Raw genomic sequence first — 15,646 nt, 5'->3', positions numbered from 1 at the left:
CTCTTTTTAATATTTATTTATTTGGCTGTGCTGGGTCTTAGTTGCGGCATGCGGGATCTTTTTTTAGTTGCAGCATGCAGGATCCTTAGTTGTGGCATGTGGGATCCAGTTCCCTGACCAGGGATTGAACCTGGTCCCCTGCATTGGGAGCGCAGAGTCTTAACTGCTAGACAACCAGGGAAGTTCCCCCACTCTTTTTCTGAGAGAGCAAAGTATTTAAAACTAAGTGAGTACAGAATATTAGAGAACCGTGATGCTTTGTAATGCATTTGGTGAGATAGTTTCATTAAAAATCAGTTAACGGTTAACTACCAGTTAACAGTGAAAACTACTGTCTTCTTTCAGGATCTCCCCAACCACACAACAAGTAAGTATCTTATTTTCTGGGAATTAATGAATACAACGTATAGAAGATGGATGACAGGAAACACCAAATCAGGAAGGTACAGGATGAAGATGGAAAAAAGCTAAGAGGAAATCAGCTTGGACAGCTCTGCTGCACAACACACTTAAAACAATCATTACACATGTTGACAGCCCCATGTGTTTGCTGCTGAACTGACTACTGATGTCTTCGCACCTCCTTGCTTAAAGCTGTAATTCTGAAAACTGTAGTTTCTTCAGTGCTGTCTAGAAATTCCACCTTATTTGATTTCTCATTCAAATGTGATGTAAAGAACACACACAAGCTCCAGTGTAGAGGGTGTGTGGGGAAGTAAAGCAACTGCATATTATGAAAGGAAGAGAAGATGATCTTACAAAAAAAATCCCACTGGCTACACAGCTTCATTTCTTTTAATTTAATGAGGCAAACATGTGGTACTACATCCAGGGCTTTTTAGAAAATGATGTTTTAAATACAGGCATACCTCATTTTATTGCCCTTCACAGATTTTTTTTTTAAATTACAAATTGAAGGTTTATGGCAGCCCTGCATCTAGCAAGTCGATCAGTGCCACTTTTCCAACAGCAATTGCTCACTTCGTGTCTCTGTGTCACATTTCAGTAATTCTCACAATATTTCGAACCTTCTCATTATTTTTTTAACATCCGTATTGGAGTATAATCGCTTTACAATGGTTTGTTAGTTTCTGCTGTATAACAAAATGAATCAGTTATACATATACATACATCCCCATATCCCCTCCCTCTTGAGCCTCCCTCCCACCCTCCCTAACCCACCCCTCTAGGTGGACACAAAGCACCGAGTTGATCTCCCTGTGCTATGCAGCTGCTTCCCACTAGCTATGTATTTTACATTTGGTAGTGTATATATGTCCATGCCACTCTCTCACTTCATCCCTTCCCCCTCCCCGTGTTCTCAAGTCCATTCTCTACGTCTGTGTCTTTATTCTTGCCCTGTCCCTAGGTTCATCAGAACCATTTTTTTTTTTTAGATTCCATATATATGCATTAGCATATGGTATTTGTTTTTCTCTTTCTGACTCACTTCACTCTGTATGACAGACTCCAGGTCCATCCACCTCATTACAAATAACTCAATTTCGTTTCTTCTTATGGCTGAGCAATATTCCATTGTATATATGTGCCACATCTTCTTCATCCATTCATCTGTTGATGGGCACTTGGGTTGCTCCCATGTCCTGGATATTGTAAATAGTGCTGCAGTGAACATTGTGGTACATGACTCATTTTGAATTATGGTTTTCTCATCGTTCTCAGTGGTGAAAAACTGAAACCGCTTCCTCTAAGATCAGGAATAAGACAAGGCTGCCCACTCTCACCACTATTATTCAATATAGTTTTGGAAGTTTTAGTCATGGCAATCAGAGAAGAAAAAGAAATAAAAGGAATCCAAATTGGAGAAGAAGAAGTAAGACTGTCACTGTCTGCAGATGACCTTCTCATTATTATTATTTGTGTTATGGTGATCTGTGATCAGTGATCTTTGATGTTACTACTGCAAAAAGATTATGACTCGCTGAAGGCTCAGATGATGGTTAGCATTTTTTAGCAATAAAAGTGTTTTTAAGTTAAGGTATGTACATTCTTTTTACATATAATTTTACTGCACAATTAGCAGACTACAGTATTATGTGAACATAACTTGTATAGCGCTGGGATACCAAAGGTTCATGTAATTTACTTTATTGCAATATTCGCTTTATTTGTGGTGATCTGGAACCAAACCTGCAGTATCTCTGAGGTATGCCTGTTTCAGGCAAAACACTCAGATTTTAGGTCATCCAGAAAGGGTATTTGTAAGAATGAAAATATCCAGTGCTTCAGTGAGGCAAGGTCTTTCACTCATTAGTTGGTGGGACCATACACTGGCACAATCTTTCTGGAAGCCACTTGACAACAGGTATAGAAAATCTTAAAAGTACGCATCTTTTAACCCAACAATTTTGTGTCTATGAGTTTATTCCAAGAAAATAATCGAGGATGTTTACAAATACTTAATAGTAGTAATAGCAGTAGCAGTAGTAATAACAACAGGTATCATTATTGAACTTGGTGTCAGGCACTACTCTAAGTAAACAGAGATGTGCCCTGCAATGGGACCTGTAAGAATGTATCACTGGAAATACCCAAACATCCAGTAATAGCAGACAGATTGAGGAAACTCTAGTAAATCATATTAAGGACTAAGTCAGTTATTATAAATACGTAAATTAAGTGTTTACACGTGTAAAATTATAATGAAAAGTATTATACAATGGTATGTTATGATTTAAATTTATGTATAATATAAAAGAAAATTACATTTTAAAACTATAAAAGGATTTATATTTTTTCACGATTCTACATGAACTTGTATTGCTATTACTTGTGTACTTATAAAACCAATACAATTCTTTGAAATCTAGAGGGTTATTTCTAAAAAAAAGATATTTCTAGCAATTTCAAAAATCCTCTAAAATGTCAAGCATATGACCAAGTATATGAAGAGAAGCAAGATCACGGATTATCCATAATTCTTGATACCAAGTGGTTAATGGTTTAGATGGTGACAGCGGAGAACTAGAAATTTTTTTACGAATCAGAAAGCAACATAATTTGTATCTCCTCTGCAATCTTTGTGGTTATACAGTTTATTCCCTTAAGAACAATTAATTTTGGAGGTTCTGGTTTTAGGCAACATCACTGATTCTTCTAACTTGACACTGAATCTCTACTAAGGCACAGAACAGGTACTGAAAGCCACGTTCTCACATGTCAAAACCTATTAAGATGTACTATAATAAACACAGTACGATTCTGGCATAGGAACTGACCATGGAACAAAATAGTGAGTCCTGAAATAGATTCAAGCATATATGGGCATTTAATAGTAATCAAAGGTGGAATTTCAATTTAAATTGGAAAAAAGAAAGGAATTTTTTAAATAAATGGAATTGAATACCTGGAACAAAATAGAGTTGGACCCTTACATCACACCATGTACAAAACGAAATCCCAGATCTATAATTTTTTTCTGGAAGAAACTCAAAAACTATAAAGAAAAAGACATATTTCATTACATTCAGTGAAAAAATTTCACATCAAAGAGTATACCATGAACAGAATCAAATGACAAATGACGGCTTGGGAAAAATAGCTGCAACACATAAAGATAATAGCTCCCAGAAATTCCTAAGAAAAAGGCAAACAATCCCAGAAAAATGGGCCACTGATAAAAATGAGTAACAGAGGAAGCAATCCAATAAACACACCCTTGCTAGTAGTCATGAAAATAAAAAATGAAGTAGTAGAAACGAGGTAGCATTTCTCACTGACAAGAATGGAAAAAATTCACACACTTGGTGTGTTACCTTTGGATGGTGGGATTTTAGGTGGTTTCCCATGGATTTCCTTATACTTTTCATTATGGTTTGAATCTGTTTTTACAATGAGCGCACTTTAATTATATAATAAAAAAGACAAAGCTAATTTTTATTTAAAAAGGAAATTTAAAAAGTCAATTGTTGGGGAGTCTTGTTTAAATTAGCATCTCCTGATGCTGCCTCTACGGCGTCACACTACATTCCCATAAGGAAACAGAAAAATTGAAAACACGTCACATGGAAAGTTAGGTGACTGATGACCTCTTCCCAGAAACTGAAATTCTCACTAATTTTATGGCCTGTGGAGTTGGTTCGAAGAACATAATGAGTAGATCACGTATATCGTGCTCTAGGATGGTCTGCCTGAGAATTTAAAGGGAGGTCATACCCTACTCACTGCCTTATGGTTAAGAGACGCAAGATCTACACCACAGAGAAGACTGGACAGCTTTCCCTCCAGGGTGCAGGTGATAGTTTTTGAAGCAGCCATCCCTTGTCTTTTAGAATCTCTCTTTTCTAGGTAGAAATTGTAATTTCTCACCAGAAAGCAAGCAGAGGTGCTGTAGAGAGGACTGAGAAAGGACGAGTCCTAGTAGGCGTGTATATCTGGAATTCAACCTTTTCTGTAAGAGCTGGGCCCTGGGGTGGGGAGGGACAGGGTGGGCCCCATCTTTGGCTGACAGAGCTGCAATAGGTGAAAGTCTGTGGGACACTGACAATTGTGAAAGAAGTAAACAAAATGTCGATGTAGATTTAAGAAGAGGATTCTACCAGCCAACGAGTGGAAAGAAAGTGAGTTCACGGTAGGGTGACTATTGTATCATTTGTTACCCATGCTGGGACACTCTGAGAGTGAAAGGTTTCCCACTAATATTTACAACAGACCACAGTCAGAAACCAGGACTGGCCCAACCAAACTGAGAGGCCAAGCCCTGAGTCTGGTCAATGTCTTGGATAGGTATGAAGAAGAAAGACGAAGTATCAGATCTGCAACAACAAAAACTCCGACTGCTAAGTAGGGAAGATCAAAAGTAAGGACTTGAATATACAGTAGAACAGATGCATGAAAATAACTCACTACAGCAGACAAAAAACAGAGATTCCCCTTGCAAATTTACAAGCTGTCTTGAGAAAGAAAACAGAACGGAGTAAAAGCAGTATTAAAAAAAAACAATTAATAGAAGGAAACTGTTCTAAGATGAAACAGAATTTAGTATTCCACTCCAAAAGTTTTCCTGAGTTCTAGGAAAAATAAACGAACGAGACCAACACTCAGAAACATCTTGGCAATTGGAAGGGAACTTTTATAATCTGCACATGATATAATCTTTTACCCAGAAAAACTAATAGAATCAACAAATGTGAATCAAGAAACGTTTCATTCTGGATACAGTTAAACCAACATAAGCCAATATTACTTCTCTATACCAACACTGACACATAGAAAATATAATAAAAACACAATAATAAAAGCACAGCAGCTACAAAAACAATAAAATATCTAGGAATTAACTATGAGTTCATAAGACCTAAGTCTAAAAGTCAATAAAATTATTTAAATAAGCTTATTCAATACTCTTAAGATGATTTAATATTATAAAAATGTTAATCCTTTAAAATTAACCTATATATTCAATGCAATCCTAATAAAAAGTATTGTCGAATTTAAAGAACTCAATAAACACAGATTAAAATTTATATTACAGATTAAAGGTCTATGTATAGAATAATCAACCTCAATAAAGAAGAGTAGAGAAGATGGACTTATCCTACCATATACTAAAACATAATACAATAAAAGCTACGTGGCAGTAGTATGAAAAGAGGCAGATACAGAAATGGAACAGAATAGAGCACTCGGAAACAGAATACATATATATGTATATGTATATATATATAAACTTCATACATAATAAAAGTGGCACCACAAATCAAAAGGGAAACAACAGGTTATTTAGTATTTAGATGGTATTGAGAAAACTTCCTCACCATATAGAAGAAAGTGAAACTGGATTCCTAGAGAGAACCACATACATAGATGGATTCTGAATGGATTAAAGACCTAAATGTGAAAGGTAAAACTATATAGTTCATAGAAGAAAACATAGGATAGTACCTTTGTAACCTAGATACAAGGAAAGCCCTCTTAAATAAAATTCCAAGGCACAAAATATAAGGACAAAAAAAGAAAAAAAGAATCAAAGAATTTGATTATGTCAAAATTAAGGATTCTCTTCAACAAAGCACATTAGAAAGTTCATCAGGAGAATATATGTATGATATCTAAAGTGAATAGAGATTAATGTCTAAAATAGTCAAGGAATTCCTGCTAATCAACAAGAAAATGATACCAATTACAGTAGAAAAATGGATAAAAGATATGAACAGGCAGTTTACAGGAAACCCCAAAAAGCAACAAGCATTTAATGAGATGCTCAAATTCAATGGTAATCAGAGAAATAGGAAGTAGAGCAACAATGAGATATCATTATACTTACTAGTCTGGCAAAATTTAGGTACCTGGATGATACAGCTAAGGATGTGGGCACATAGTAACCTCTACGTACAAACTGGTGATGTGCAAACTGGCAGACATTCTGGAGAGGAGCCTGGCACTACTTACGCCAATTAGGTCTACATATATCCAATGACCCAGCCACCTTTCCCCTGATGGATATCCCAAGGACATTCTCCTAGAGGAACACGATTTCTTTTTATATGCATATATAATTTTTTTACATTAAAATGGTTCAATCAGAAGGTATGGAAATGGGTAAGAGGGATAAAAAGAAATACCTGAGTGACTGAATGAAATGAGAAGGGGCCCTGCACAGATCAGTGATGACAGGTACCATGGTCTTACGAGGACCGCTGAGTCAGCACCGCACACCTTGGCAAGTGCTGGCGGTGGGTCGTGATGGGTGAGGGAGGTGGTCTCACACAGGCCAAGCTTGTAAATTATAAGATAGAAAAAGTCCTTTATGCAGTTAAGCTGAGGGAAACAACTCAGTTAACTGCAAGAGACAAAAACCAGACTGCTTCAGACATCTCTCTGTTTCTAAATACCAGAAGACAAAATAGCTTCAGAGTTTTGAGGATAAAATAATTTTGAGTTCACGCAGCCCAGTGAGTTTTCCATGTGTGGAGGCAACAGAAAACACTCTTAAGATATGCATAGATGCAAAAAAATATACCATCGTGAACATATCTTGAATCAAAGAAAACATTCAACTCATCTTTAAGAACATAAAAGTAAGGCCTTATCCTTGTATGTAAAATATTAAATTACCTTTTGTAGAAAGAGGACAATCCTTACGAGCATCTGGGCACGGAGCTCTTCCAAGGTAAACAACGTTTGGGGTGTTCGAATGAAAATTTTGGTCTTCCCGTAAGCTACATCATCCTGAAAGCCACAATGTTTAATCAGTTTCTTGACAGCCTCTTTGTCTGAAGGGAGGTCATGGTTGGGCCAGGTGAATTCAGAGATCATTTTGTACCTGGATGAAAAAAAGAACAGGGCACGGGTTAAGGGAGAAAAACCATGTGGTATCAATAGATGCAGAAAAGCTCTCCAATAAAATTCAAGATGCTTCATAGAAAGAAAGAAAAAAAAACTTCTTAGCAAACTAGGAATAGGGATGAATTTCATTAGCCTGATAAGAGTCACAGAAAAAGTCTTCAATAAAATACAACACTCCTTCAATAAAATACAACACTCACTAAACAAGGATTAGAAGGGTATTCCTTAATTTAATAAAAGCTATTTGCCAAAAACTTGCAGCAAATATTATTTGTAATGTGGCAACCTTGGAAGCATTGTCTTTACAAACAGAAACAAGAAAAGGATGCCTCTGTCATGGGTTTTTGAACGGGTAAATGACTGGGGAAGGAACAAAACGTCACTTATGAACAATATGACTCGCTTCAAAGGACATCAAGCAGATCTTCAGATAAAGTATCATCGCTAAAAGAAAACTAAGCACAGTTCTGCACATAAGGTCAATACACAGATCATTTGCAATTCTACGTACAAGCAGCCAACAGTTCCTCAGTACGTGGCCCTCTCATAGGTTAGTGTGAGGGTGACCGTGAGTAAGACAGCAGTCACACCAGCTTCTTCGTGAGGGTGACCGTGAGTAAGACAGCAGTCACAGAGTCTCAGCCTTTTGTAGCCTAATCTCACGAGCGACATCCCATCACTTTTGACACATTCCATTTTGCTAGAAGCAATTCACTAGGGCCAGCCCACACTCACAGGAAGGGGATTACACAGGCATGAATACCAGTAGGTGGGGATCACTGGGACCAGCTTAGAAGGCTGCCTACTGCAGTACTTCTCCTCCACCCTTGGGGCAAAGTTGTTTAATACACGTAGTCAAATTTAGTAATGTTTTTCACATACTGCATCTGAATCTTAAGACACAGTGAGAAAGGCTTTCCTCACGTTCAGGTTACAGAGTAATTCACCTACGGGTTCTTCTAGTACTCATATGTTTTCACATTTTACGTTTAGATCTCTGGTCCATTTGGAGTTTATTTTGATACGGATCCAACTTTTGACAAAAGGCTATTTCCGATATTATTCACTAAAACGTCTGTCCTTCTCCCTCTGATTTAATATGCTATTTTATCATATGCTAAACTTTCATATGTACTTCCGTTCATTTCTGGGCTTTCTGGTCTGTTTCATTGCTTTGTCTGTCCCTCGGCCCCATCAGTACTGCAAATGTCTAATTATAGATGTTATAAGTATATTTTAATATCTGGTGGTCTTTTCTCCTTCTTTTCCTTTTTAAAGGTATTTCTAGATATTCCTGTGTGTTCATTTTTCTATATGAACTTTAGAGTCAATTTGCATAGTTCCAGGGAAAAACAATCACAAAACAAAAGAATCCTTTCTGGTATTTTTATTGGGCTCCCATGTTACATTCAGTAAATTTAGCTTTGATGTTGAGTTGTCCTATCCAAGAACAAGGGATATCATTCCATTAGTTCAAGTCTACTTTCGTGCCTTTCAGGAGTCTTCATGTTCTCCTCCTAGGGCTTTACACATTTCTGGTTAAGATGCTATGTATCTAAGGGGCATCTGATCCCTTCTTCTTGATGTCTCTCTCTTTTCCTGATTTCCATCTTAGCTTCCACAACAGCATACTCTCCCTAGCTTCCTTCTGTCTCTCTGGATATCTCTTCTCAATCTCATTTTCTGGCAACTCCTCATTCCTGGACGCCCAAAATGCTGGAGTGTCCCAGAGCTCATATCAGGCCCCCTTCTCTCTATGTACAACCTCCCACATCGCTTCATCTATTCCATCCACTTTATTTTTCAACTCATGCATTTACTCTCCCACGCCCAGTTCTCAGTTCTGAGCTTCAGACTCACATATCCAATGCCTATATAGACCTAAAGGTATCTTAAATTCCTCTTTCAGTCCTTCCTACCTCAATGTCCTCAGTTACTGAAGCCAGAATCCTGGGAGTCATATTTGATCCCTTCTCTTCTCTATCATTCCTTCTAATCCATCATCAGGTCTATTGACTCCACCTCCAAAATATATTTAAAATTCAACTATTCTCATCTTTACTGCTACAATCCTAATATACGCCACCATCAAGTTGACTACAGTAGACTCCTAACCTGTTTTCCATTTCCTCTTCAACCCATTCTGCATATTTAGCAGCCAGAGCAGTATTCTAACGAGCCTCACATCATCTTTATCTTTTACTTTCTCCTGCTTTCATTGTTCTACTCCAGTCGCCTTGGCCTTCTTTAGGGTCCTGTAATGCGGCTGCCTCTTTCTTGCTTTGGAGACTTTGCATATGCTGTTCCCATTGCCTGGAATGCTTTTTAATCTACTCTTTGAAAGGCTGAGACTCCCCATAGTCTGTTTTTGATTCTCCTTCATCAACCATCAACCCTCACCCCCATTATTCCTCTCTAGGGCAGCCAGATGGGTTTCTTTTCCTCACACCATTCATCACAGTTTGTAATCATATTGATTTGTGTGCTTGTCTGTTGAATGTCAGTCTATGGGTACCACGAAGGCAGGGATTTTGTTTTGTTCCCTGCTATACGCCATGTGCCTATCGTGTTGTCCACCATACAATGAGGAACGAGACAGCTACTGAATGAAAGAATGGAAGAAAATACATTTAAAAGTCTAGTCACTTGCCAGATAGAGACAGAAACAGAAACCAAAGAGTTCTAATATGAAGAGAAAGGTAATATTAAGCGACGTCACGTGAAAAAAGGAAATAAAATCTAAAAACTTCCAAATTCATTATAGAACTATCGATAGAATAAGAGTCAACAGGGAGTAACGGCATTTGTTTAAAGTTTTAGGCGTGTTGCAGAAACTAGAAGCAATCCTACTGCCACACTGCTCAGCTAACACATCAGGGTAACGGCGCCCTTCCTTTCTTCCTGACGGTCAAGGGCATGCCCCAAGTTCTTCAGCAAACCAGCATCCTGAACTTGTAAATTAAAAAGCTAAATTCAACTGCTTTCTGACAACCAGTTTTACCTCCCTGAAAGACTTTAGCAGCTTTTCAGGTTATCAGTACATTTAAAATCCTTCTCTCTCTTTTTCAATAAAAGAATGAAAATGAAAGTGACAAGTAGAAATTTAGGTTCAAAGCTAGCTTACAAAAAATCTGCAGAATCTAAAAGCACAAACTCATTGCAGAAAATATTACTTTTTCTCTCACCAGGACTGAAAACATTCATCCAATGTCCTACACACCTTCCATCCTACCCCATGTCCCACTGTTAATTAGTTCAATCAGTATGACATTAAAATAAAATGTCAGTTTTTCAATGTGAACAAACTCATTTTATGTAAAGTGGCAAATAAACACAGCCTGCAGAGGAGGGATAGACCATCTTCCCAGATGCACATCCCACCATCTCATCCAGCACTCTTCCTAGATGACTCTAGTAGAGAGGACCTAATCTCGACTTAGATAGTCATCAACTGGAGAGACTTCAGTCTTTCCACAATTCTGCCTTTTAAGGGGCAAGTTTGACACTTTTATTGTGATTATTAATATGTTTCAATGTTCTCAACTTCTCATTTAATGTTTTCTATTAATTGTGCTTTCTCTTTGTTGCTTTTTACCCTATTTTCTCTTAGGCAGACTGAGTTTTCTTTATGCCATTTTACTCCTTCCTCTGATAAAGCCGCACATTCAGTTGTGAGGCGGTGCACTGTTAAAGACGATAGGTTCAGGAGCCAACTGCCTGAGTTCAGACACGGCTACACCACTACTTGGCTCCGTGACCTGAGGCAAGTTCCTTAACCTTCGTGTGTCTCGGTTTCCTCATCTGCATAAAATGGCGGCAACACACTCTCCTCATCTGGTTGTCGGCTTTAGGGACAGACTACATGCAGACTGTTTAAAACAGTGCCGGGTACATATGGTGTGAGCACTTGACAATGTCAGCACTACTATTATTATCATTCTGAGAAATTAAATATGTAAAGATACATACTTTTTCCTGTCTAGTTAATTAACATCTATATTCTTCCCATAAGGAGTACAAAAGTCTTTACTTCTCTATATTTCTCACTACTATTTTAATTTTTGTTGCAAATGATTACTACAGACTTCTTTTTCCTCCTTACAGTCAATACTTGTTCAGATTTCACAAAAAGTTTTACCTACTTATTTGTTCAATGTTGCTTTTTTGCATTCCATATTTTCCTCCTGCATTTATTCTCCCTTTTGCTAAAGTATACCCTCTAGAGATTTTTCAGAGGGTCTATGACCCTCTCAGAATAGTAAACTTTCTGAGCCTATATATGTCAGAAAACGTTTTTATTCTGCCCACACTCTTGAATGATACCTTGGCATGGAAGAAAATTCTAAGCATAAACTTCATTCCCCTTCACCGTGAAGATACTGCTCCTTTGTTTACACTGACTGTTGCTAATGAGAAGTCTGATGTCAGTATGAGTCTCATTGCCTCATAGGTAGTTTGCCTTTCTTCTTGGGAGCTCTAAGCATTTTTATTTATGTCTAACATTCTGAAAGTGAACATAATGTACTTAAGTTTCATTTAAAAACTTCGTATGTTTTACACTCAGTGTATTCTTTCATTCTGACCCCTAGACTCCTCTTTCCTTCTGGAGCTCCAGTTAGATGGCTTCTGGCTCTCCTGGATCAACCTTATACGCAGCTTGACCTTTCTTTAGTACTTCCCATCTCTTTTTCTTTGTGATGAGGTCTGGAAGAAGTCTTCAGCTTGATCTTCTAGCTCACTAAGTTGTTTAAAGGAAGTCTAGTTAAGAAAAAAATTTTTCTAATTGTGGTAAACTTTATGTCTAGTAAAATGCACACATTTAAGTACACGAATCAGTAAGTTTGAAAAGTGTGTACACCCATGGAACTGACATGCCGATCAAAATACAGATCATCTCCATAATCTCAAAGAGTTCCCCCATTGCCCTTCCCCCTTTCCAGTCAACCCCCAACCCAGAGCAAAGCACTGCTCTGATTTCTATCTGTTCTTAAACTTCGTGTAAATGGCAGCATCAAGAAATTACTCTTTGGCGACTCCTTTTCAGCATAATGTTTTATTCATCCATGTTGTTGCTGTATTAGCCATTCATTCTCTTTAATGCTGATTAGTAACCATTGTATGATGACACTACAAATTGCCGACTCCTTCTACTGATGGACAATTCACTCTTTCATTGTGCTTGATCTGGTTTTCATTTTCTAAATCTCTAATTAGTTCTTTTTAATAACTACCTGTTCTTGTTTCTAACTTTGTACTCCTACTTTAGGACCACAATTCTCTCCTTTATCTCTTGGAGAATATGAAATAGGTTTATTCTAATGTCTTTCACTCCTTGCTCTGGCCCCTTGGGGGTGAGGTTTTTTATTTGTTGAGCTTATTGTCTCCTTTTCATTGGTCTGGCCTTTCTCAGATGTTTGACTGTTATCTCGTCTCCTTTCCCAGAGTCCTTCTACGTATGTGTACATTTTGGCATTTGTTGGCCTCTTGTTAGGTGGCTGCTTTTGCTTCCTGAGTCTTGGCCAATATACCTATGACGTCTCCGTTACAGCTGCTGAGGTGGTTACTTGCACTGGCCATTAACCTCCCGGTGTGGCAGCTGGGTGAACTCCAGCACAGTAGCTGAGATGCTTCCTGAATGGCAGCTCAAGCCTCACAAGGCAGTCTTTCCTTAAAACTGTGACCTCGGCTTACTTCCGGGCCTTCATGTCTGCTTCGTATTGTATTTAGGAGTGATTCACACCTTTAAGGCTCACTGAGAATCCCCCTTCTGATTCCACAGTGCGGCTATGCATTAACGTGGCTTTAAATACACATATTTTATATTATTGGGGGATGTTCTGCAGTGGGAATGGGAGATTTAAGCTTGTACTCCTAAGACCATCATATTTGAAATGCATAGGTTCTTTTTAATCTTTTCTATTTTTACATGAGCATTAGAAAACAGAATCCAATCCTCATAGCATGTCTTTCATGCCAAAATACACACCAAACATCTTGAGTTGAAAGTAAAATAGGTGCATAAAGAGATTACGAGTGAGGATATGCACTTGAAAAGTCCTTGTCCCCTCCAGATCGAGCTTGCTTATTCTCTTATTTCAACTTCTTTACATGGCTTCTATTATCATGGTGTCATGATCATATATTTTTAGTTAGATAAATATATATTTTAGGTAAATATACTTTTAGTTCAGCCCCATCCTATAGTTACCCATTCCTACCCTGCTCATTCTAATACTTAACTTCTGCTGATCTTATATACGTGACAACACAAAAATCAATACTACAATTGAGTAATTGCTAGAATTCTGAGTAATGACAAGGGACTAACAATCTTCCTATTAATATAATTTGACACTGTTTGAAGTCAAGACTCAGAATGAACACATCTCTACTCATAACAACACTCCTACTCTACAGCCTCAATTTTAAAAAAACCAAGTTTCAAGAACAGTATGATTTCAATAAGGAAAATGATCAGTTTTGAGCATAACCTTTTGATCAGTATAAAACTGTTTCAATTTTCTAGGCTATTCTGCTATAAAGTTTTATTCATTCCAAGAGTCTCCAATTAGTGTAAATCCCTTTCACTTCTTTTTTTTTTTTTTTTCGTTATGCGGGCCTCTCACTGTTGTGGCCTCTCCCGTTGTGGAGCACAGGCTCCGGACACGCAGGCTCAGCGGCCATGGCTCACGGGCCCAGCCGCTCCGTGGCATGTGGGATCTTCCCGGACCGGGGCACGAACCCGCGCCCCCTGCATCGGCAGGCAGACTCTCAACCACTGCGCCACCAGGGTAGCTCCCCTTTCACTTCTTCACACAAGTAGCTGAACACTGGTGGAGAACAACAGACAGTGCTCGGTGGTGTCACTGTACACTTATAACCTCAAATGTCAAGTGGGCGCTCAGATCTTCCTAGCAGCAAAACTACTATACACACCTATGCTTTCCCACTCTCCAAAATGAGTATTTTCGTTTTCCCTCCAACCTCCTACACCACATCTCCTAATCTTCACTCTCAGCTCATGACCTCGCCTCATACTTTACTGAGGAAATGGAAGCAATCAGACAGGAACATCTTCATCTTTGCCATCAGCCAAGCTTCGAGGCTTCCTGCATCTGTATTCATATTCTCTGCCTTTCATCCTGTTGCTAAGGGTGAAGCATCCCTGCTCCCATCTAAAGCTGACAAATCTTGCACTTGTGCTTGGGATTTCATTCCTTGCCTTCTCAAGGATGTTATTATTACAATTATCTCCCTCCCTCCTGTGTCGCTGGTTTCTCCCTCTGTTCTGAATCATCCCCACCTGCATACAAACATTTTCTAGTATCTCCTTGACCTCACATTCCACTCTGGCTGCTGCTTCTAGTTTTCTCTGCTCTCATTCATAGCACACATTCTTGAGTTGTCCAGAGACATCCAACTTCTCACTTCACTTCCCCATCTTGCTCAAATGGGGCTCTGTCCAGCCTTTTCTCCTTTGACCTCTATGTTGCCTAGTCTAATGGTTAAGCTCCTGCTTTTACCTTACTTGATGACGCAGCAACATTTAATACAATAACTGTACTTTCCTTCTTGAAATGCCATCTTCTCTTGGCTTCTGTGACATGACCCTCGTCTGATATTTCTTCTAGCTTCTTGGTTGCTTCTTCTCTCTCTTTGCTCGTTCTTTCATGTCAGACCACAAAGCTAAATGTTGGCATGGGCCTCCTCCTCTTTTCTATCCAGCTCCAAGACTTTACATACAATCTGTATACCAATAACTCCAAAAATTCTATTTCCAGCCTGGACTCTTCCCAGAACTCCAGATTTGTATGGCTAAGAACTTACTTAGTATTTCTACCTAGACATTTAGTAGCCATTTCAAACCTAACACAGTCAGGAGACAATCTTGATTCCATCTTTGCCCCAGTTTCATGTCCGCCTCCTCAAGCTTCTCTTCCCCCATCTTTCTCACCTCAGCAAATGGTACCATGCTTACCCAGATGCTCCAGCCAGAATCTACTTGTTACCCTTCATCCCTCTCTACTACTCTCTCATCACGCCAGTCCATGAGCAAGTCTAGTCCACCTTTCCACAAAACATACCCTGAATCAGTCCACTACTCTTGGATCTGCAATAATTCCTTGTTCAAGGCACTCTCGTTGAGTTGCCTCTCCTGGATTCCTGCAATAGCATCTCTAAATGTCTCCTTGCTTCCTATTCACACAGCAGCCACAGTGATATCTTAAGACATCCATAAGATTGGGTTGCTCCCTGCATAAAATCCACCAGTGGTTTTCTACCACACTTAGCCAAAATCTGAACTGTTTAGTCTGGATCACAACATTCAAAATGATCT

The 15,646-nt window shown here is 38.6% G+C and overlaps 1 protein-coding gene across 3 annotated transcripts in view; it reads right to left on the bottom strand.

The window, feature by feature from the left end:
- Positions 1-15,646, bottom strand: part of MYO1D (myosin ID) — a 350,137-nt gene that overhangs the window by 186,512 nt on the left and 147,979 nt on the right. For all 3 annotated transcript variants that reach the window (XM_059997534.2, XM_059997536.2, XM_059997535.1), the window contains exon 16: positions 7,078-7,285. In XM_059997534.2, the coding sequence (XP_059853517.1) occupies positions 7,078-7,285 (208 nt within the window). The remainder of the gene's footprint in view (positions 1-7,077; positions 7,286-15,646) is intronic.

The sequence above is a fragment of the Delphinus delphis genome, chromosome 19 (assembly GCF_949987515.2).
Source record: "Delphinus delphis chromosome 19, mDelDel1.2, whole genome shotgun sequence".
Classification (NCBI taxonomy): domain Eukaryota; kingdom Metazoa; phylum Chordata; class Mammalia; order Artiodactyla; family Delphinidae; genus Delphinus; species Delphinus delphis.
The sequence above is the reverse complement of the archived record's forward strand: the minus strand, read 5'-3'. Positions and strand labels throughout refer to the sequence as shown.